The sequence below is a fragment of the Pleurodeles waltl genome, chromosome 11 (genome assembly GCF_031143425.1).
Source record: "Pleurodeles waltl isolate 20211129_DDA chromosome 11, aPleWal1.hap1.20221129, whole genome shotgun sequence".
In the NCBI taxonomy this organism is placed as follows: Eukaryota; Metazoa; Chordata; class Amphibia; order Caudata; family Salamandridae; genus Pleurodeles; species Pleurodeles waltl.
This window is the reverse complement of record NC_090450.1, coordinates 992650719-992672370: the sequence shown is the minus strand read 5'-3', so window position 1 is coordinate 992672370 and position 21652 is coordinate 992650719. Positions and strand designations below refer to the sequence as shown.

At 58.1% G+C, this 21652-nt stretch overlaps 1 protein-coding gene across 1 annotated transcript in view; it reads left to right on the top strand.

The window, feature by feature from the left end:
• The first annotated feature begins 2296 nt into the window (after positions 1–2296).
• Positions 2297–21652, top strand: part of MMP17 (matrix metallopeptidase 17) — a 195889-nt gene continuing 176533 nt past the window's right edge. The window contains exon 1 of the mRNA XM_069215344.1: positions 2297–6001. Within this exon, the coding sequence (XP_069071445.1) occupies positions 5879–6001 (123 nt within the window). The 5' untranslated portion in view covers positions 2297–5878. The remainder of the gene's footprint in view (positions 6002–21652) is intronic.

The following is a 21652-nucleotide window of genomic DNA, read 5'->3' as shown; positions in this document are numbered from 1 at the left end:
ATGCACTCAGCCCCCCTGTTCTCATCTCCAAGCCCATGCGCTCAGGCCCCCTGCTCTCACCTCCTATGCACTCAGGCCCCCTACTCTCACCCCCATGCACTCAGGCCCTCTGCTCTCACCTCCTAGGCACTAGCCCCCCTGCTCTCTCCCCATGCACTCACCCCACTGCTCTCACCTCCCCTGCACTCAGGTCCCCTGCTCCCACTTCCTACGCACCCAGGTCCCCTGCTCTCACTTCCCGTGCACTCAGCCCCCCCTGCTCTCACCTCCCCCATGCACTAATGCCCTCTGCTCTCACCTCCCATGTACTCAGCCCCCCCTGCTCTCACCTCCCATACACTCAGGCCTCCTGATTTCGACTCCCATGCACTCAATCCCCATGCTATTACCCCCATACACTCAGGCCCCCTGCTTTCACTTCCAATGCACTCAGCCCCCCTGTTCTCATCTCCAAGCCTCTGCACTCAGGCCCCCTGCTCTCACCCCCTATGCACTCAGGCCCCCTGCTCTCACCCCCATGCACTCAGGCCCCTCTGCTGTCGCCTTCCTGCACTCAGGCCCCCTTCTCTCACCCCATACACTCAGGTCCCCTACACTCACACCCCCATGCACTCAGGCCCCCTGATCTCGCACCCCATGCACTCAGGCCCCCTGCTGTCACCCCCTCACTGACGATGATGAGCATGGTGTCCCCCTAAAAAAACTGAAAGCTAGCTTCCGTTCCCTCTCCCCCAACACACACACGCCCGTTCACCGTCGCTCTGCCCTGGTTACCTTTCCTTTTACCCTCTCTCTTCACCCATCCTCTTTCCCTCCGTCTCTCTCGCCCCACCTCTTCCCTCTGCTCCGCATCTTCTCCTGCCCCCTCCCTCTTCTCCCCTCCTCTCATAGTGTTCTCCTCTCCCCCCTTCCCTCTCCCCCGTGCTTTCCTTCTTAACTTGTGTTTTACTCCGCGCTCCTGCCCTCTTCCTCGCCCCTTATCTTCTGCCCCCCCTCCTGTCCATTCCCTTTCTCCTGCTCCTCCTTTTCTCTTTGTCTTCTTGTTGTTCGGTTTCTCCTCTTCCTATTCTCTTTTTCTCTCCGTCTCCTGCTCCGCCTCTTCTCCTCTTCCTCCTTCCCCGTGTTTGTCTCATCTTCCTCTGCCTCCCTCCTCCCCTGTCTTCCTCCTCTCCCTCCTGTCTTTGCCCTTCTTCTCCTCCTGTCGCTCTACTGTTTCTCTCCCCTGCTCCTCTCCCCTCTTCTCCTCTTCAGTTTCCCATCTGCTTCTCTCCTACTTTATTTCTTCTCATCTTCGTCGTGTCCTTCCTCATCATCCTTACTTTCCTCTTTCATACCTTTTCTTCCTCTTTCATAAATTGTATTCCTCTTTCATGTATTTTCTTCCTCTTTCATGTCTCTGCTTCCTCTTTCATGTCTCTGCTTCCTTTTTCATGTATTTTCTTCCTCTTTCATATCTTTTCTTCTTCTTTCATATATGTTATTCCTCTTTCGTGTTTTTTCTTCCTTTTTCATGCATTTCTTCCTCGTTCATATCTTTTCTTTCATATTTGTTTTTCTTCTTTCATATCTTTTCTTCACCTTTCATGTATTTTCTTCCTCTTTCATGTATTTTCTTCCTCTTTCATGTCTTTTCTTCCTCTTTCATGTCTTTTCTTCCTGCCACGACTTTCGTGACTTCGTCTCTTTCCCCACTTTCCTCATTCTCTTCCCAAATATTTCCTCTTTCCCTCCCATTATTTTTCTCCCTTTTCCTCCCCTCTGTCCCTTCTCCCCTTCTCTCCCCTCTCTCCATCCTCTTCTCTTCTGTCTCCTCCTCTTCCCCCTTCGTTTCTTCTCTCTTCTCCTTATTCTCTCCTCTTCCTGTTCTCCTCCCCATCACGCTCGTCCTCCTTTCGTTCCCCCTCCTTTCCTCCTCCTCTCGTTCTGTTTCCATCCTTTCTTCCTCGGTTCCCTCTCCCCTCTCTGTCCTCGGGCTCCTGCTTTTCTCAATTCCCCTCTTCTACTCCCCCACACTCTCTCTGTCGCCCCCACATAGCCTTGCTCCAGTGGGCACCATTTCCCTGCAGGGCTCCCACCAGCCCCCCTGGCTCTCCTCAAAGCCCCCACCCCACCCTCGTCTCCTCCCCACTCCTTCCTGCCCCCATCTGCCGCCCCAAAGTCCCTGCCTGCCTGGAATATCGTCGCCTTTGCAGGCTGCGGACTCCCATTTATGGGGACCCCACTTCCCCAGCTGCCTCTAGGCCCCGCCCACCCCCTCCTCGCTGAGTTTATTAACATCTCTCCCTTCAAGGAGTTCACGAGCTTCACTGCTTCAGTCTCTGTGGGTGAATAAGGGACCGGCGAAGCCCTCGAGCTTGCCTGGGAATGAAGGGGTGGCCTACCCTGCACCCCTGGACAGGAAGGGACGACACCCGGACCCCGTACCCCTCGTTATGAAAGAGTGGCCACGTGCCCTGCACCCCTGGACAGGAAGGGACGACACCCGGACCCCGTACCCCTCGTTATGAAAGAGTGGCCACGTGCCCTGCACCCCTGAACAGGAAGGGGCGACACCCGGACCATGTATCCCCGGATATGAAATACCCCTGGTTATTAAGGGGAGGCATCTGGACCGTGTATCCCTGGATTTGAAAGAGTGGCCCCGTGCCCTGCACCCCTGGATATTAAGGGGTGATACGTGGACCCTGTAACCCTGTAACCCTGCGCCCTTGCCCTGCACCCCTGGATATTAAGGGGTGACAGCTGGACCCTGTATCCCTGATGTGAAATAGGTTGGCTCGTATCCTGCGCCCCTGCATACTATTCGGTGACATCGGATCCCTGTACCCCTGGATATTAAATACCCTGGCCAGTAAGGGGTGACAGGTGGACCGTGCATCCCTTGATATGAAAGAGTGGCCTCGTTCCCTGCACCCCTGGATATTAAGGGGTGTTACCTGGACCCTGTAACTCTGGATATGAAAGAGTGGCCCCGTGTTCTGCGCCCCTGCATACTACCTGGTGACATCAGGTCCCCGTACCCCTGGATGTGAAGGGCTGACATCTGTACACTGCTCCTCTAGAAATGAAAGGGCATTCGCATACCATGCTCATTCGGGGGTGCTCTTGGATCCCGCATCCATGGAAATGACTGGCTCTCTACCCTGCACCCCTGGATATGAAGTAGTGAAACCGGTACCCGGTTTCCGTGGCTATAAATCGCGACCCTGTATCCTGCACCCTCTGCCACGTCCCTGCGCGTGAAAAGATGCTCTAAACTCCTGCATCCCGGATATGAACAGTAGCTCTCGTCCCCTGCATCCTCCCTGACATCGCCGGCGATGAAGGAATACTCCAGGACCCTGCATACTTGCATTCACAGAGGTGACACCTGTGTCCTGCATCCCTGGCTATAAAGGCCTGGCACCTGTGTCCTGCATCTCTGGATATAAAGGACTGGCCCCTGTGTCCTGCAGTTTGGATACAAAGGACTGGCCCCTGTGTCCTGCAGCTTGGATACAAAGGCCTAACACCTGTGTCCTGCAGCTTGGATACAAAGGAGCTTTCCGGCGCCCTGCAGCCTTGACCTGAAGACGTGTGGCTGCACCTTGCGTCCTCATCGGCTCTGCTCTCCTCTGTATCCCGGAAGTGGGGACTGTCGGGTTCTTTTTCAGCACATCTAGATGTACAAATGAGGCGGCATTTTCCGCCTGTCTGATCATCCTTACAGACCTGGGCCCCTCTCCTTCATCCCCCGACAGACAAGGATCCTTGCACCCCTGGCCAGACAGGCCCCTCTGCAGTAGTGGAGTAGAAGGGACCTCTGCTGTTAAGCTTCCTTTGATTTATCTCTGGATAGACAGGAGTGCTCTCTGCCTTGTGCCATCTCCATTCTTGGATAGGCAGGGGTCCTCTCCTCTACTGTGTCCCTGACCAGAAAGTGTCCATCTGCTGCCCGGCTTCCTCTTTTTCACCCTAGATAGAGAGGGACCCTCTGCTGCATCCCTGACCAGGAAGTGTCCCTCTTCAGCCCTGCGTCCTGTCCTGCAGCCCTAGATAGGCAGGGGTCCTCTTCTCTCCTGCATCACTGGCTAGGAAGTGTCCCTCTTCAGCCCTGCGTCCTGTCCTGGCGCTCTGGATAGGCAGGGGTCGTCTCCTGCATCCCTGGCTAGGAAGTGTCCCTCTTCAGCCCTGCGTCCTGTCCTGGCGCTCTGGATAGGCAGGGGTCGTCTCCTGCATCCCTGGCTAGGAAGTGTCCCTCTTCAGCCCTGCGTCCTGTCCTGGCGCTCTGGATAGGCAGGGGTCCTCTCCCGCATCCCTGGCTAGGAAGTGTCCCTCTTCAGCCCTGCGTCCTGTCCTGGCGCTCTGGATCTTCAGCCCTGCGTCCTGTCCTGCAGCCCTCGATTGAAAGGGGTTCTCTCTTGCATCCCTGGCTAGGAAGTGTCCCTCTTCAGCCGTGCGTCCTGTCCCGGCGCTCTGGATAGGCAGGGGTCCTCTCCCGCATCCCTGGCTAGGAAGTGTCCCTCTTCAGCCCTGCGTCCTGTCCTGGCGCTCTGGATAGGCAGGGGTCGTCTCCTGCATCCCTGGCTAGGAAGTGTCCCTCTTCAGCCCTGCGTCCTGTCCTGGCGCTCTGGATAGGCAGGGGTCCTCTCCCGCATCCCTGGCTAGGAAGTGTCCCTCTTCAGCCCTGCGTCCTGCCCTGGCGCTCTGGATAGGCAGGGGTCCTCTCCCGCATCCCTGGCCAGGAGGTGTCCCTCTGCTGTCCTGCGCCCTCGCCTTTGTCCCTGAATGCTCTTGGCTCCCAGGCACACACGCAGATGCTGCATCCCTCTTCCAGCAGAGGGATGTCTGAGCCGCTGCAGCCCCGGATGTGAGACATGCCCGTGCACACGGCACTGCTGGATGCGAGGGGCGCTGCGCTCTCCTGCGCCCTCGGCGTGCCAGGGACCCGTGGCGCTGTCAGGGATGCTGTGAACTCCCGCAATCCCGGATACTGCTGACCTCTTGGCTGCGCGTTGGGCTCCGGGTTCGTGCACCCCTGGATGTGAAGGGACGCTCTTCCACCTGTACCCCTGGATGTGAAGGGGCGCTCGTATCTTCTGCTTCCCTGGATGTGGAGAGGCGTTGGTGCTCCTGCGTCCCTGGATCTGGAGAGGCATTTTTGCCTTCTGTACCCCTGGGCGTGAGGAGAATCGCCTGCCTCGTGTACCCCTGGATAAGAAGACGGACCGCTGCCTCTGCACCCCTGGAATTTTCCGCTGTCTCGTGCACCCCCGGATGTGAAAATATTATGCTCCCTCCTGCTCCCCTAGATGTTTGAGAGGCGCTGCCTTCTCCTGTACTTCTGGGTGTGAAAAGCCTTCGCCCCCCGCCCCCCTCCCTCGAAACCCACGGATTGACCCTGTTTCTCATATCTAGGGAAACAAGGCAGCAACTTTCACTGGGATTTTTGGGGCCGTCTCGGAAGCCGTCTCTTCGCCTGGATTTGCACTTTTTGGGGCCACGGTTGCGGGTTTCTCCTGGGTGCGGGTCCCTCGCTGTGGTTTCCCGTCCCCTCTCTGAGACCTGTTGGGGATGCCTGGCCCCTGGCACCATTCTTCACACGTGAGAGCTCCCCGAGGGAGGATGGACAGCTGAGGACACAAGGATCAGTGACCACTGGAGGGAGATGCGACCATCGGAGGGAGATGTGACCCCTGGAGGGAGATGTGACCATCGGAGGGACGTGTGACTGCCTCTGCACTTGGAGAAAGAATTTGTGTTTTCTTCTTTTCGATGTTCCGTGGCTCTGAGGACCGGTAGCGGGGATGCGGTTGATATTTGGGGGCCTGCCCCCCTGATCCAGCGGGTACCCCCTCCGCCCCGACGCACAGCTCAGGAGGGCGCCCCTGGAACCAGCATGGTGCTGGCCGCCCCAGCCCAGCCGCTGCCCCGGGAGATGCTGCTGCTGGCCCTGGTGATGTGCCTTCACGAAGCCTTCGGGGCGCCCGCGCCCTCCGCCGAGGACCTCCTGCTGGGCGTCGTGAGTACCCACTTGTGATCCTCGGCACTTCGAGGTTTTCTAAAGCGCCTTCTCGCGCACACGTGCAAGCGCCCACAGAGCAGAGGCGGAGTGGGAGAGTACACTGTCCTAGCTTGCACTAACTCACATTATCCTGCGTGAGCTTGCACTAGCATGCACTAGTTTACACGACCCCTCACTAGCCTGCACTAGCTTACACGACCCCGCACTAGCCTGCACTAGCTTACACGTCCCCGCACTAGCCTGCACTAGCTTACACGAGCCCGCACTAGCCTGCACTAGCTTACACGAGCCCGCACTAGCCTGCACTAGCTTACACGTCCCCGCACTAGTTTACACGACCCCTCATTAGCATGCACTAGCTTACACGAACCCTCACTAGCCTGCACTAGCTTACACGAGCCCGCACTAGTTTACACGACCCCTCACTAGCCTGCACTAGCTTACACGACCCCGCACTAGCCTGCACTAGCTTACACGACCCCGCACTAGCCTACACTAGCTTACACGACCCCGCACTAGTTTACACGACCCCTCATTAGCATGCACTAGCTTACACGACCCCGCACTAGCCTACACTAGCTTACACGACCCCGCACTAGCCTGCACTAGCTTACACGTCCCCGCACTAGTTTACACGACCCCTCATTAGCATGCACTAGTTTACACGACCCCTCACTAGCCTGCACTAGCTTACACGACCCCGCACTAGCCTACACTAGCTTACACGACCCCGCACTAGCCTGCACTAGCTTACACGTCCCCGCACTAGTTTACACGACCCCTCATTAGCATGCACTAGCTTACACGAACCCTCACTAGCCTGCACTAGCTTACACGAGCCCGCACTAGTTTACACGACCCCTCACTAGCATGCACTAGCTTACACGACCCCTCACTAGCCTGCACTAGCTTACAAGACCCCTCACTAGCCTGCACTAGCTTTCACGACCCCGCACTAGCCTGCAGTATCTGACACGACATCTCACTAGCCTTCATTAGTTTACACGACCCCGGACTAGCCTGCACTAGCTTACACGACCCCTCACTAGCATTCACTAGCACGCACTAGCTTACACGACCCCTCACTAGCACGCACTAGCAGTCACTGAATTACGCAATCCCTCACTAACCTGGACTAGTACGCACTAGCTTACACGGACCCCTCACTAGCCTGCACCAGAATGCACTAGCTGACATGACCTCGCACTAGCCTACACTAGCACACACTAGTTTACACGATCCTGCACTAGCATGCACTAGCTTACACAACCCTGCACTAGCACGCACTAGCTTACACGACCCCTCACTAGCACACACTAACTTACACGACCCCTCACTAGCACGCACTAACTTACGCAACCCCACACTAGCTTACACTAGTACACACTAGCTAACACGGGCCCCTCACTAGCCTGCACCAGCATGCACTAGCTGACACGACCTTGCACTATCCTACTCTAGCACGCACTAGTTTACACAACCCTGCACCTGCACGCACTAGCAGTCACTGAATTACGCAATCCCTCACTAACCTGCACTAGCACGCACTAGCTTACATGACCCCTCACTAGCACACACTAACTTACACGACCCCTCACTAGCACACACTAACTTACACAACCCCACACTAGCTTACACTAGTACGCACTAGCTTACACGGACCCCTAACTAGCCTGCACCAGCATGCACTAGCTGACACAACCTCACACTAGCCTACACTAGCATGCACTAGTTTACACGACCCTGTATTAGCACGCACTAGCTTACACAACCCTGCACTAGCCTCCACTAGTACGCACTAGCTTACATGACCCCGCACTAACCTTCACTACCATGAACTAGCTTACACGACCCCTCACTAGCCTACACTAGCACGCACTAGTTTACACGACATCACACTAGCTTACATTAGAATGCACTAGCTTACACGACTCCACACTAGCCTGCACTAGCACTCACTAGCTTACACAACCCTGCAATAGGCTGCACTAGTACGCACTAGCCTGCACTAGTACTCACTAGCTTACACGACCCCTCATGAGCCTGCACTACCATGCACTAGCTTAAACGACCCCTCACTAGCCTGCACTAGCACGCACTAGTTTACACAACATCACACTAGCTTACATTAGAACGCACTAGCTTACACGACTCCACACTAGCCTGCACTAGCACTCACTAGCTTACACAACCCTGCAACAGGGTGCACTAGTACCCACTAGCCTGCATTAGCACTCACTAGCTTACACGACCCCTCATGAGCCTGCACTAGCATGCACTAGCTTACACGATCTCGCACTAGCCTACTCTATACGCATAGACTACCCCAGTCGACACCACCATGCACTAACCTAGACTAGCATGCACTTGACTACATTACCCCACTCTCGCCTACACTACATCCCACTACTCCACAGTAGCCTGCACTAACTTACACTAGATAACACTACCACACACTAACCTACAATAGCACGCACTGGCTTACACAACCCGCGCTAGCCTACACTAGCATGCATGACCCTATGCTATCCTGCACTACTCTACGTTAGTGTGCACAAGCTTACACTAGCCTATGCTATCCCGCACTAGTCTACACTAGTGTACACTAGTCTGCACTAGCGTACACTGGTCTGCACTAGCCTGCAGTAGCCTACAATAGTGTACACTAGCCTGCACTAGCCTATCCTAGTGCACAGAGACTATACTAGCATATGCTACACCCTAACTGATGCACACTAGCCCACACTTCTCTACACTAGCACAACTAGCCAGCACTAGTCCACACTAGCACACACTAGCCCCACTAGTCTACACTAGTCCACACTAGCCTACATTAGTCTACACTAGCCCGCACTAGTCTACTCTAGCACGCACTAGCCCACACTAGTCTACACTAGAAAGCACTAGTCTACACTAGCACACACTAGCCCCACTAGTCTACACTAGCCTACATTAGTTTACACTAGCCCGCACTAGTCTACAACTAGCACTCGCTAGCCTACACTAGCTGGCCTAGTCTACACTAGCCCGCACTAGTCTACTCTAGCACGCACTAGCCCACACTAGTCTACACTAGAAAGCACTAGTCTACACTAGCACACACTAGCCCCACTAGTCTACACTAGCCCGCACTAGTCTACTCTAGCACGCACTAGCCCACACTAGTCTACACTAGAAAGCATTAGTCGACATTAGCATGCTCTAGCCTCCACTAACATACACTAGCTGGTCTGGTCTACACTAGCCCACACTAGCATGCACTAGCATGCACTAGCCTACACTAACCTTCATTATTCTGCACTAGCCTATACTAGCACTCACTAGCATACACTGGCATGCACTAGCTTACAGTAGCACGCACTAGCGTGCACTAACACGCACTAGCATACACTAGCACGCACTAGCGTGCACTAACACGCACTAGCATACACTAGCACGCAGTCGACTACACTAGCCTGCACTAGTCTGCACTAGACCACACTAGCCTACGCTAGCCCGCACTAGTCTACAGTAGCATGCACTAGCATGCACTAGTCTACACTAGCATACAGTAGCACGCACTAGCCTACACTAGCCTACACTAGCATACAGTAACACGCACTAGCCTGCACTAGCCTACACTAGCATACAGTAGCACGCACTAGCCTGCACTAGTCTACACTAGCATACAGTAACACGCACTAGCACGCACTAGCGTACACTAGCCTACACTAGCATACAGTAGCACGCACTAGCCTGCACTAGTCTACACTAGCATACAGTAACACGCACTAGCACGCACTAGCGTACACTAGCCTACACTAGCATACAGTAGCACGCACTAGCCTGCACTAGCCTACACTAGCCTACACTAGTCTACAGTAACACGCACTAGCCTGCACTAGTCTACACTAGCATACAGTAACACGCACTAGTCTACACTAGCCTACACTAGCATACAGTAACACGCACTAGCACGCACTAGTCTACACTAGCATACAGTAACACGCACTAGCCTACACTAGTCTACACTAGCATACAGTAGCACGCACTAGCCTACACTAGTCTACACTAGCATACAGTAGCACGCACTAGCCTACACTAGCATACAGTAGCACGCACTAGCCTACACTAGTCTACACTAGCATACAGTAACACGCACTAGCCTGCACTAGCCTACACTAGCATACAGTAACACGCACTAGCACGCACTAGTCTACACTAGCATACAGTAACACGCACTAGCACGCACTAGCCTACACTAGTCTACAGTAACACGCACTAGCCTGCACTAGTCTACACTAGCATACAGTAACACGCACTAGCCTACACTAGCATACACTAGTCTACAGTAACACGCACTAGCCTGCACTAGTCTACACTAGCATACAGTAACACGCACTATCTCACACTCGCCTTTACTCACTTGCACGGGCCTCCAGGAGCCCGCAGTAGAGGACCCAGAGCACTAACCTAAAGTCACTGGCACTAGACCCTTTTTTCTAGCCAAGGCTGACCCTCTGCGCCCTCGCCCGGGCCGGCCTGCTCCTGTCCACGTGACCCCGCAACCACCAGCTGTGCCCTCGTTAGCCCTCTTTGTGAGTCTGCCCTAGCCCGCACTAGCCCCCCCGAGGCTGCCCTAGCCCGCCCTAGCCCCCCCGAGGCTGCTGTAGCCCGCACTGGTCACCCCGAGGCTGCTGTAGCCCGCACTAGCCACCCGAGGCTGCCCTAGCCCGCACTAGCCACCCGAGGCTGCCCTAGCCCGCACTAGCCACCCGAGGCTGCTGTAGCCCGCACTAGCCACCCCGAGGCTGCCCTAGCCCGCACTAGCCACCCGAGGCTGCCCTAGCCCGCACTAGCCCCCCCGAGGCTGCCCTAGCCCGCACTAGCCACCCGAGGCTGCTGTAGCCCGCACTAGCCACCCGAAGCTGCCCTAGCCCGCACTAGCCCCCCCGAGGCTGCCCTAGCCCGCACTAGCCACCCGAGGCTGCTGTAGCCCGCACTAGCCACCCGAGGCTGCTGTAGCCCGCACTAGCCACCCGAGGCTGCCCTAGCCCGCACTAGCCACCCCGAGGCTGCCCTAGCCCGCACTAGCCACCCCGAGGCTGCCCTAGCCCGCACTAGCCACCCCGAGGCTGCCCTAGCCCGCACTAGCCACCCCGAGGCTGCCCTAGCCCGCCCTAGCCCCCCCGAGGCTGCCCTAGCCCGCACTAGCCACCCCGAGGCTGCTGTAGCCCGAACTAGCCACCCCGAGGCTTCCCTAGCCCGCCCTAGCCACCCCGAGGCTGCCCTAGCCCGCCCTAGCCACCCGAGGCTGCTCTAGCCCGAACTAGCCACCCCGAGGCTGCCCTAGCCCGAACTAGCACAAACGAGAGCCCTCCCCCAGCTGACCCCTCACGCACCCACTTCACGGACCTACAACAGTAAGTGCTGCCCATCATTCCACAGCGCCTAGAAGAGGACGCACATCAGCCGGTTCCACTAGACTGCCCTAGCCCGCACTAGCCACCCCGAGGCTGCTGTAGCTCGCACTGGTCACCCCGAGGCTGCTGTAGCTCGCACTGGTCACCCCGAGGCTGCCCTAGCCCGCACTAGCCACCCGAGGCTGCCCTAGCCCGCACTAGCCACCCGAGGCTGCCCTAGCCCGCACTAGCCACCCCGAGGCTGCCCTAGCCCGCCCTAGCCCCCCCGAGGCTGCCCTAGCCCGCACTAGCCACCCGAGGCTGCCCTAGCCCGCCCTAGCCCCCCCGAGGCTGCCCTAGCCCGCACTAGCCACCCGAGGCTGCCCTAGCCCGCACTAGCCACCCGAGGCTGCCCTAGCCCGCACTAGCCACCCGAGGCTGCCCTAGCCCGCACTAGCCACCCGAGGCTGCCGTAGCCCGCACTAGCCACCCGAGGCTGCTGTAGCCCGCACTAGCCACCCGAGGCTGCCCTAGCCCGCACTAGCCACCCGAGGCTGCTGTAGCCCGCACTAGCCACCCGAGGCTGCCCTAGCCCGCACTAGCCACCCCGAGGCTGCCCTAGCCCGCACTAGCCACCCGAGGCTGCCCTAGCCCGCACTAGCCACCCCGAGGCTGCCCTAGCCCGCACTAGCCACCCCGAGGCTGCCCTAGCCCGCACTAGCCACCCCGAGGCTGCCCTAGCCCGCACTAGCCACCCCGAGGCTGCCCTAGCCCGCCCTAGCCCCCCCGAGGCTGCCCTAGCCCGCACTAGCCACCCCGAGGCTGCTGTAGCCCGAACTAGCCACCCCGAGGCTTCCCTAGCCCGCCCTAGCCACCCCGAGGCTGCCCTAGCCCGCCCTAGCCACCCGAGGCTGCTCTAGCCCGAACTAGCCACCCGAGGCTGCCCTAGCCCGCACTAGCCACCCGAGGCTGCCCTAGCCCGCACTAGCCACCCGAGGCTGCCCTAGCCCGCACTAGCCACCCGAGGCTGCCCTAGCCCGCACTAGCCACCCGAGGCTGCCCTAGCCCGCACTAGCCACCCGAGGCTGCCCTAGCCCGCACTAGCCACCCCGAGGCTGCCCTAGCCCGCACTAGCCACCCCGAGGCTGCTGTAGCTCGCACTGGTCACCCCGAGGCTGCTGTAGCTCGCACTGGTCACCCCGAGGCTGCCCTAGCCCGCCCTAGCCACCCCGAGGCTGCCCTAGCCCGCCCTAGCCACCCCAAGGCTGCTGTAGCCCGCACTAGCCACCCCAAGGCTGCCCTAGCCCGCACTAGCCACCCGAGGCTGCTGTAGCCCGCACTAGCCCCCCCGAGGCTGCCCTAGCCCGCTCTAGCCACCCGAGGCTGCTGTAGCCCGCACTAGCCACCCGAGGCTGCCCTAGCCCGCACTAGCCACCCCAAGGCTGCCCTAGCCCGCACTAGCCACCCGAGGCTGCTGTAGCCCGCACTAGCCACCCCGAGGCTGCCCTAGCCCGCCCTAGCCACCCCAAGGCTGCCCTAGCCCGCCCTAGCCACCCGAGGCTGCTGTAGCCCGCACTAGCCACCCCGAGGCTGCCCTAGCCCGCCCTAGCCACCCCGAGGCTGCTGTAGCCCGCACTAGCCACCCCGAGGCTGCCCTAGCCCGCACTAGCCACCCGAGGCTGCTGTAGCCCGCACTAGCCCCCCCGAGGCTGCCCTAGCCCGCACTAGCCACCCCGAGGCTGCCCTAGCCCGCACTAGCCACCCCGAGGCTGCCCTAGCCCGCACTAGCCACCCGAGGCTGCCCTAGCCCGCACTAGCCACCCCGAGGCTGCTGTAGCCCGCACTAGCCACCCCGAGGCTGCCCTAGCCCGCACTAGCCACCCCGAGGCTGCTGTAGCTCGCACTGGTCACCCCGAGGCTGCTGTAGCCCGCACTAGCCCCCCGAGGCTGCCCTAGCCCGCACTAGCCACCCGAGGCTGCCCTAGCCCGCACTAGCCACCCGAGGCTGCCCTAGCCCGCACTAGCCACCCCGAGGCTGCCCTAGCCCGCACTAGCCACCCGAGGCTGCTCTTGCTCGCACTAGCACAAACCAGACCCCCTCCCCCAGCTGACCCCTCACGCACCCCCTTCACGGACCTACAACACTAAGCGCTGCCCATCATTCCGCAGCGCCTAGAAGAGGGCGCACACCAGCCGGCTCCACTAGACTACTCTAGCCCGCACTAGCCACCCCGAGGCTGCCCTATCCCGCACTAGCCACCCCAAGGCTGCCCTAGCCCGAACTAGCCACCCCGAGGCTGCCCTATCCCGCACTAGCCACCCCGAGGCTGCCATAGCCCGCACTAGTCACTCCAAGGCTGCCCTAGCCACCCCGAGGTTGCTCTAGGCCGCACTAGTCACCCCGAGGCTGCCCTAGCCCGCACTAGCACAAACTAGCTCCCCTCCCCACAGCTGACCCCTTTCACGGACCTACAACACTAAGCGCTGCCCATCATTCCACAGCGCCTAGAAGAGGACGCACATCAGCCGGCTCCGCTAGACTGCCCTAGCCGTCACTAGGCTTCGGTAGCTTGAACTAGACGCACTCCACCACTATAGCTGAGTTCACTAGCCTATGGTACCCTAGACACCCATCCGCTTGCCCTGGCCCCACTAGCTTAAACCAGAGCCCCTTGCACGATTCACTTAACTACGCAGCGCTAGCTCACACTAGCTTCAACTAGACGTACACTCGCATGCCCTAGCCCACTCGTGTCTACTTACGAGTCCACTCACACTTGAAACCACCCGAGCTGTCCTGCAGGAGTGCTTAGGTGTCGGTCCTAGCCTGCGCTCGCCCAACCAGGCCACCAGTTTACCCCGAAAAAGCCCACAACATAGCACACATCAGCCTCCAGTGGTCCACAATAGCTCACTGAGGCCCACCGCAGCCTGCACTAGTACACTATAACTCACAGTGGCCCACCGCAGTCTGCACTAGTTCACTATACTTCACAGAGGCCCACGGAGCCTGCAGTAATTAACTATAGCTCACTGAGGCCTACCGCAGCCTGCACTAGTTCATTATAGCTCACAGTAGCGCGCATTAGCCTGCAGTAGTCCAGAATAGCTCACTAAGGCTCACCTCAGCGTGCAATAATCCACCGTAGCTCACTAAGTCTCACCTCAAGCGGCACTAGTCTACAATAGCTCACCGAGGCACACCTAAGGCTGCACTAGTCTACTGTAGCTCACCGAAGCCCAACCCAGGCTGCACTAACTCATAGTACCTTAGCCTGCACTCGCCCACAATAGCTCACGAGTCCCACTTTAGCCGGAACTAGTCCACACTAGCTTTCAGAAGCCCACCTTAGACTGCTCTAGTACACACTAGCTCACAGAAACCCTCCTTAGCCTGCACTAGTGCACACTAGCTCACAGAAGCCCTTAGCCTGTACTAGTCCACAACAGCTCACTGAGGCCCACCTGAGGCTACACTCGTCTGCAATAGCTCACTGTGTCCCACCTTAGCCTGCACTAGTGCACACTAGCTCACAGAAGCCCTCCTTAGCCTCCACTAGTCCACACTAGCTCACAGAGACACTCCTTAGGCTGCACTAGTGCACACTAGCTCACTGAGTCCTACCTTAGCCTGCACTAGAGCACACTAACTCACAGAAGCCCATCTTAGCCTGCACTAGTGCACACTAGCTCACAGAAGCCCTCCTTAGCCTGCACTAGTCCACACTAGCTCACAGAGGCCCTCATTAGCCTGCACTAGTGCACACTAGCTCACAGAAGCCCTCCTTAGCCTGCACTAGTCCACACTAGCTCAGAGACCCTCCTTAGGCTGCACTAGTGCACACTAGCTCACTGAGTCCTATCTTAGCCTGCACTAGAGCACATTAACTCACAGAAGCCCTCCTTAGCCTGCACTAGTGCACACTAGCTCACAGAAGCCCCCCTAGCCTGCACTAGTCCACACTAGCTCACAGAAGCCCTCCTTAGCCTGCACTAAGGCACACTAGCTCACAGAAGCCCTCCTTAGCCTGCACTAAGGCACACTAGCTCGCAGAAGCCCTCCTTAGCATGCACTAGTTCACACTAGCTCACAGAAACCCTCCTTAGCCTGCACTAGTGCACACTAGCTCACTAAAGCACACCTTAACCCGCTCTCGTCCACCACGGCTCGCTTTAGTGTCCACTAGTCCTCACCTACCCCTAGAGCCCCACAGCTAGTAGTGGTTCACACTATCAGGGGCTTAGTTGAGGAGGTTGAGGTGTTAGAACCCCTAATACATTTCGTTCCTGGGAAAGAGTGGGTGCAGATGCTTTGAGTCGGTATAGTGAGGGGGTCTGTCGGATTTCACCAGGAATGTTTACATGCACAAATACAAAAATGCACACTCTCTCTCTCTCTCTGTTTTGGAAGTCCTTCAAAATGTTGGTTATTTTACAAAATATTGTGTTTTCTCATTTTGTGCTCGAACCAATGCACATTCATCCGGTGTCACTGCCTCCCAGGCCCCTCTGATGTGCGCTGCTAATCATGTGATGCATCTGAAACATGGTGTGCCAGCCTCACTGATGGGAAACCTGAAGCTCCGCCCTCCCTCAGACCCCTCTCACCCCCCCCCAAATCTTACTGAGCAGGATACGCCCCCGGACACCAGCCCTCACTCACCCCAGGGCCCCGCAGCCAGCACTGGCCCACACTAGCCCTCACTCACCACTAGCCCTCACTCACCCCAGAGCCTCACAGCCAGCACTGGCCCACACTAGCCCTCACTCACCACTAGCCCCTTACTCACTCCAGGGCCCCGCAGTCCGCACTAGCCCACACTAGCCCTCACTCACCCCAGGGCCCCGCAGCCAGCACTGGCCCACACTAGCCCTCACTCACCACTAGCCCTCACTCACCCCAGAGCCTCACAGCCAGCACTGGCCCACACTAGCCCTCACTCACCACTAGCCCCTTACTCACTCCAGGGCCCCGCAGCCCGCACTAGCCCACACTAGCCCTCACTCACCCCAGGGCCCCGCAGCCAGCACTGGCCCACACTAGCCCTCACTCACCACTAGCCCTCACTCACCCCAGAGCCTCACAGCCAGCACTGGCCCACACTAGCCCTCACTCACCACTAGCCCCTTACTCACTCCAGGGCCCCGCAGCCAGCACTAGCCCACACTAGCCCTCACTCACCACTAGCCCTCACTCACCCCAGAGCCCCGCAGCCAGCACTGGCCCACACTAGCCCTCACTCACCACTAGCCCTCACTCACCCCAGGGCCCCGCAGCCAGCACTGGCCCACACTAGCCCTCACTCACCACTAGCCCTCACTCACCACTAGCCCTCACTCACCCCAGGGCCCCGCAGCCAGCACTGGCCAACACTAGCCCTCACTCACCACTAGTCCTCACTCACCCCAGGGCCTCGCAGCCAGCACTGGCCCACACTAGCCCTCACTCACCACTAGCCCTCACTCACCCCAGGGCCCCGCAGCCAGCACTGGCCCACACTAGCCCTCACTCACCACTAGCCCTCACTCACCCCGGGCCCCGCAGCCAGAAGTGGTCCGCACTGGCCCTCACTCACCCCAGGGCCCCGCAGCCAGCAGTGGCCCACACTAGCCCTCACTCACCACTAGCCCTCACTCTTCCCAGGGCCCCGCAGCCAGCACTGGCCCACACTAGCCCTCACTCACCCCAGGGCCCCGCAGCCAGCACTGGCCCACACTAGCCCTCACTCACCACTAGCCCTCACTCACCCCAGAGCCTCATAGACAGCAGTGATCCACACAAGCCCTCACTCACCCCTGAGCCCTACAGCCAGCAGTGATCCACACTAGCCCTCACTCACCACTAGCCCTCACTCACCCCAGGGCCCCGCAGCCACCACTGGCCCACACTAGCCCTCACTCACCACTAGCCCTCACTCACCCCAGAGACCCGCAGCCAGCACTGGCCCACACTAGCCCTCACTCACCACTAGCCCTCACTCACCCCAGGGCCCCGCAGCCAGCACTGGCCCACACTAGCCCTCACTCACCACTAGCCCTCACTCACCCCAGGGCCCCGCAGCCAGCAGTGGCCCACACTAGCCCTCACTCACCACTAGCCCTCACTCATCCCAGGGCCCCGCAGCCAGCAGTGATCCACACTAGCCCTCACTCACCCCTGAGCCCCACAGCCAGCAGTGATCCACACTAGCCCTCACTCACCACTAGTCCTCACTCACCCCAGGGCCTCGCAGCCAGCACTGGCCCACACTAGCCCTCACTCACCACTAGCCCTCACTCACCCCAGAGCCTCATAAACAGCAGTGATCCACACTAGCCCTCACTCACCCCGAGCACCACAGCCAGCAGTGATCCACACTAGCCCTCACTCACCACTAGTCCTCACTCACCCCAGGGCCCCGCAGCCAGCACTGGCCCACACTAGCCCTCACTCACCACTAGCTCTCACTCACCCCAGAGCCCCAAAGCCAGCAGTGGTCCGCACTGGCCCTCACTCACCCCAGGGCCCCGCAGCCAGCACTGGCCCACACTAGCCCTCACTCACCCCAGGGCCCCGCAGCCAGCACTGGCCCACACTAGCCCTCACTCACCACTAGCCCTCACTCACCACTAGCCCTCACTCACCCCAGAGCCTCACAGGCAGCAGTGATCTACACTAGCCCTCACTCACCACTAGTACTCACTCACCCCAGGGCCTCGCAGCCAGCAGTGGCCCACACTAGCCCTCACTCACCCCAGGGCCCCGCAGCCAACAGTGGCCCACACTAGCCCTCACTCACCCCTGAGCCTCACAGCCAGCACTGGCCCACACTAGCCCTCACTCACCACTAGCCCTCACTCACCCCATAGCCTCATAGACAGCAGTGATCCACACTAGCCCCCACTCACCCCAGAGCCCCACAGCCAGCAGTGATCCACACTAGCCCTCACTCACCCCAGGGCCCCGCAGCCAGTAGTGACAGACAGGGTAGAGCCGAGTGTCGCTCACACAGGGCAGAGTGGGGTGTCACCCAGACAGGGCAGAGCCGATTGTCACCCAGACAGGGCAGAGCCGATTGTCACCCAGTGCCCTTAGTGTTACTCAGAGAGGGCAGAGTCGGGCAGAGCCGCGGCACCCAGGGAGGGCAGAGTGGGGCAGAGCCGCGGAACCCCGAGAGGGCAGAGTCGGGCAGAGCCGCGGCACCCAGGCAGGGCAGAGGGGGGCAGAGCCGCGGCTCCCAGGCAGGGCAGAGGGGGGCAGAGCCGCTGCACCCAGGCAGGGCAGAGTGGGGCACCCAGGCAGGGCAGAGTGGGGCAGAGCCGCGGCACCCAGGCAGGGCAGAGTGGGGCACCCAGGCAGGGCAGAGTGGGGCAGAGCCGCGGCACCCAGGCAGGGCAGAGTGGGGCAGATCCGCGGCACCCAGGCAGTGCAGAGTGGGGCAGAGCCGCGGCACCCAGGCAGGGCAGAGTGGGGCAGAGTGGGGCACCCAGGCAGGGCAGAGTGGGGCAGAGCCGCGGCACCCAGGCAGGGCAGAGTGGGGCAGAGCCAGGCAGGGCAGAGTGGGGCAGAGTGGGGCAGAGCCGCGCACCCAGCTGAGAACTTCCGCGGACATCTCTACCCGGTTTGAGGCTGCGATGGATTCATTAGATGATGAAATCATCAAACATTACACTGAGTGAATCTTCGAGTTGAGGGGCGTCGGGTAAGGGGGGGATGAGGAGGAGTGATGGGCTAGTGGGGACCATATAGGCGAGGGGAGGCTGGAGTGAATGAGAGTTAATTGACTGAGGGTTTGAGTGAGCGATGGGAGGACTGAGTGGAGGGTGAGTGACGTTGTGACGGGACTGAGAGGATGGAGAACACTGAATGAATGAGGGGCGAGTGAGGGGTGTGAGGGGGGAGTGGAGGGTAAACACTGTATTGAATTGTGGGTTATTTATAAAGCGCATTCCGGCCGTAGCATCGAGGCGCTAAAGACTAACAAGACGTCAGTGGGGGGCCTAAAAAGAGTAAAGCGAGGGGCTAATAACCAGTTTTATCAAAAAGGAAAATGGTAAACAGGGCCCGCTAAGGAGGAAGGGGGCCTACCCTAGTCTGAAAATAGCCAAGTTTTAAGCCACTTCCAAAAACATGGAAATATGTCTCCTCCATTTTGATGGAAAGTGGGAGAGAATTCCAGAGTCTTGCCGCTGTAACTGAGAAGGCTTTGTCCCCCCATCTAGCCGTACGGCAACGAGGGATACATATGAGGTCCAACGCCGACGATCTGAGCTGAGGTCCTGGCTGAGGTCCTGACTGGGAGGACCCTAGGGCCAAGCTTAGATTATTGCAGCCTTCCGGATGAAAAGCCTTGTAAGTAAGGCAGAGTGCTTTAAATGTAACCCGTTTTCCCACCGGCAGCCAACGCAACTGTCCTAGGCTGCTGCTAGCCGACGAAAAGCTCGGAGGATCCAGAACTAAGCGAGTCGCAGCATTCTGAATCAATCGCAGTCGGTTAAGAGAGACCTTCTTGATATTAAGCATCAGCGCACTGCAATAGGCGCGTTTGGAAATCACTAGTGCTAAAGTCCCCAGAACTGAATTCTTTTTGAAGAAGGGGAAACATTTTCTTTACCATTTTTAGGCACCCGTAGCAGCATTTAACCGTACGGTTAGTTTGATGCTCGAAGGAGAGAGTCCTGTCAAATAACACTCCAAGGTTTCTTACCGAGGAACTTGGAACTGGGCATTCATTGCAAGACTTTGGCCACCATCGAGAGCCCCATATATTAGTGTCCAGGCCGAATAGGAGAATTTCCGTCTTCTCTCCGTTCAATTTCAACCAATTATTACTCATCCAATTGTTAATTTCATTCATGCATGTGTGAAATCGATCTGCCACCTCCTCCCAGTTCCGATTCACCGGTATAATCAACTGGGTGTCATCGGCATAAGATACCACTTGAAATCCAAATGAGCGGACAAGTCTGGCTAATGGGGCCACATATGAATTAAACAAGGTGGGGATAAGTGACGATCCCGTGGAACCTCACAGGGAAGTTGAAACGGAAGAGCCCTGTAATCTCTGCAGCTTTAGTTCCTCCATATACCATGGGGAGGATATGGTCCTCTCAGGCTTAGGGCCAAATTTAACCAGAGGGGGCAACCTATTGATGGCCCTTCTAAGTCCCTGTTCAAAACCCTCCCACTCTGAGGTGATGGTTTCTCTCACCTGATCCCAGCCAGCCTCGAGGGCACTAGCCAAGCTCTGCTCCTCAATCTTGTGCCACTGTCTAGAAAATGTAAGGGTTGAAGAAACCTTAGTGGGGGCCAATATGCATGCAGCATTTATAGTTAGCAAGTGGTGATCTGTCCAATCCAGGGGGAAATTGTCTAGTCTACAAAAATTATCATGACAAATAAAAATAGCATCTAGTGTATGTCCTGCATAATGTGTAGATGTGCTTGTACCGTCCCAATCCAGGTTCGCCATCAGAGCTCTCGAGAGTGCCCATGTGAGAGTGAGACAGCAAAGATGAGCCCCCCACCCACCCCTGTCTGCATCCTGCTCCTCCTCAGACCCCACCCCGCACCCCAGCTGCACTTAGGTGTTCAAAATCAACAGTACAGTGTGAGATCATGACAGAGGATGGACTTGGGGGCAGCATTGGCGATTGCACAGGGGTCCACTTTCTCAACCACAATACAAGTTCTTGGCACTGGGGGTGGGCACCATTGGTTTTTCGAGTGTTTTCTGTCTTATTGACAGGAGTATTTAGACATATTGATTCACATATAGGGCTGAATTGCACTGACATATTTGCTTCCCTGGTGTGAGTTCAGAGCCCTGCTGCCATGGTGTGAGCCCTGCTGCTATGGTGTGCTTTCAGAGCCCTGCTGCTATGGCGTACTTTCAGAGCCCTGCTGCTATAGTGTGCTTTCAGAGCCCTGCTGCTATGGTGTGAGCCCTCCTTTCCTGGTGTGCTTTCAGAGCCCGGTGTGCTTCAGAGCCCTGCTGCTATGGCGTACTTTCAGAGCCCTGCTGCTATAGTGTGCTTTCAGAGCCCTGCTGCTATGGTGTGAGCCCTCCTTCCCTAGGTGTGCTTTCACAGCCCGGTGTGCTTCAGAGCCCTGCTGCTATGGCTTGCTTTCAGAGCCCTGCTGCTATGGTGTGAGCCCTGCTTCCCTGGTGTGTATTCAGAGCCCGGTGTGCTTCAGAGCCCTGCTGCTATGGTGTGCTTTCAGAGCCCTGCTCTCACTGTGTGCTTTCAGAGCCCTGTTTCCATGGTGTGCCTTCAAAGCCCTGCT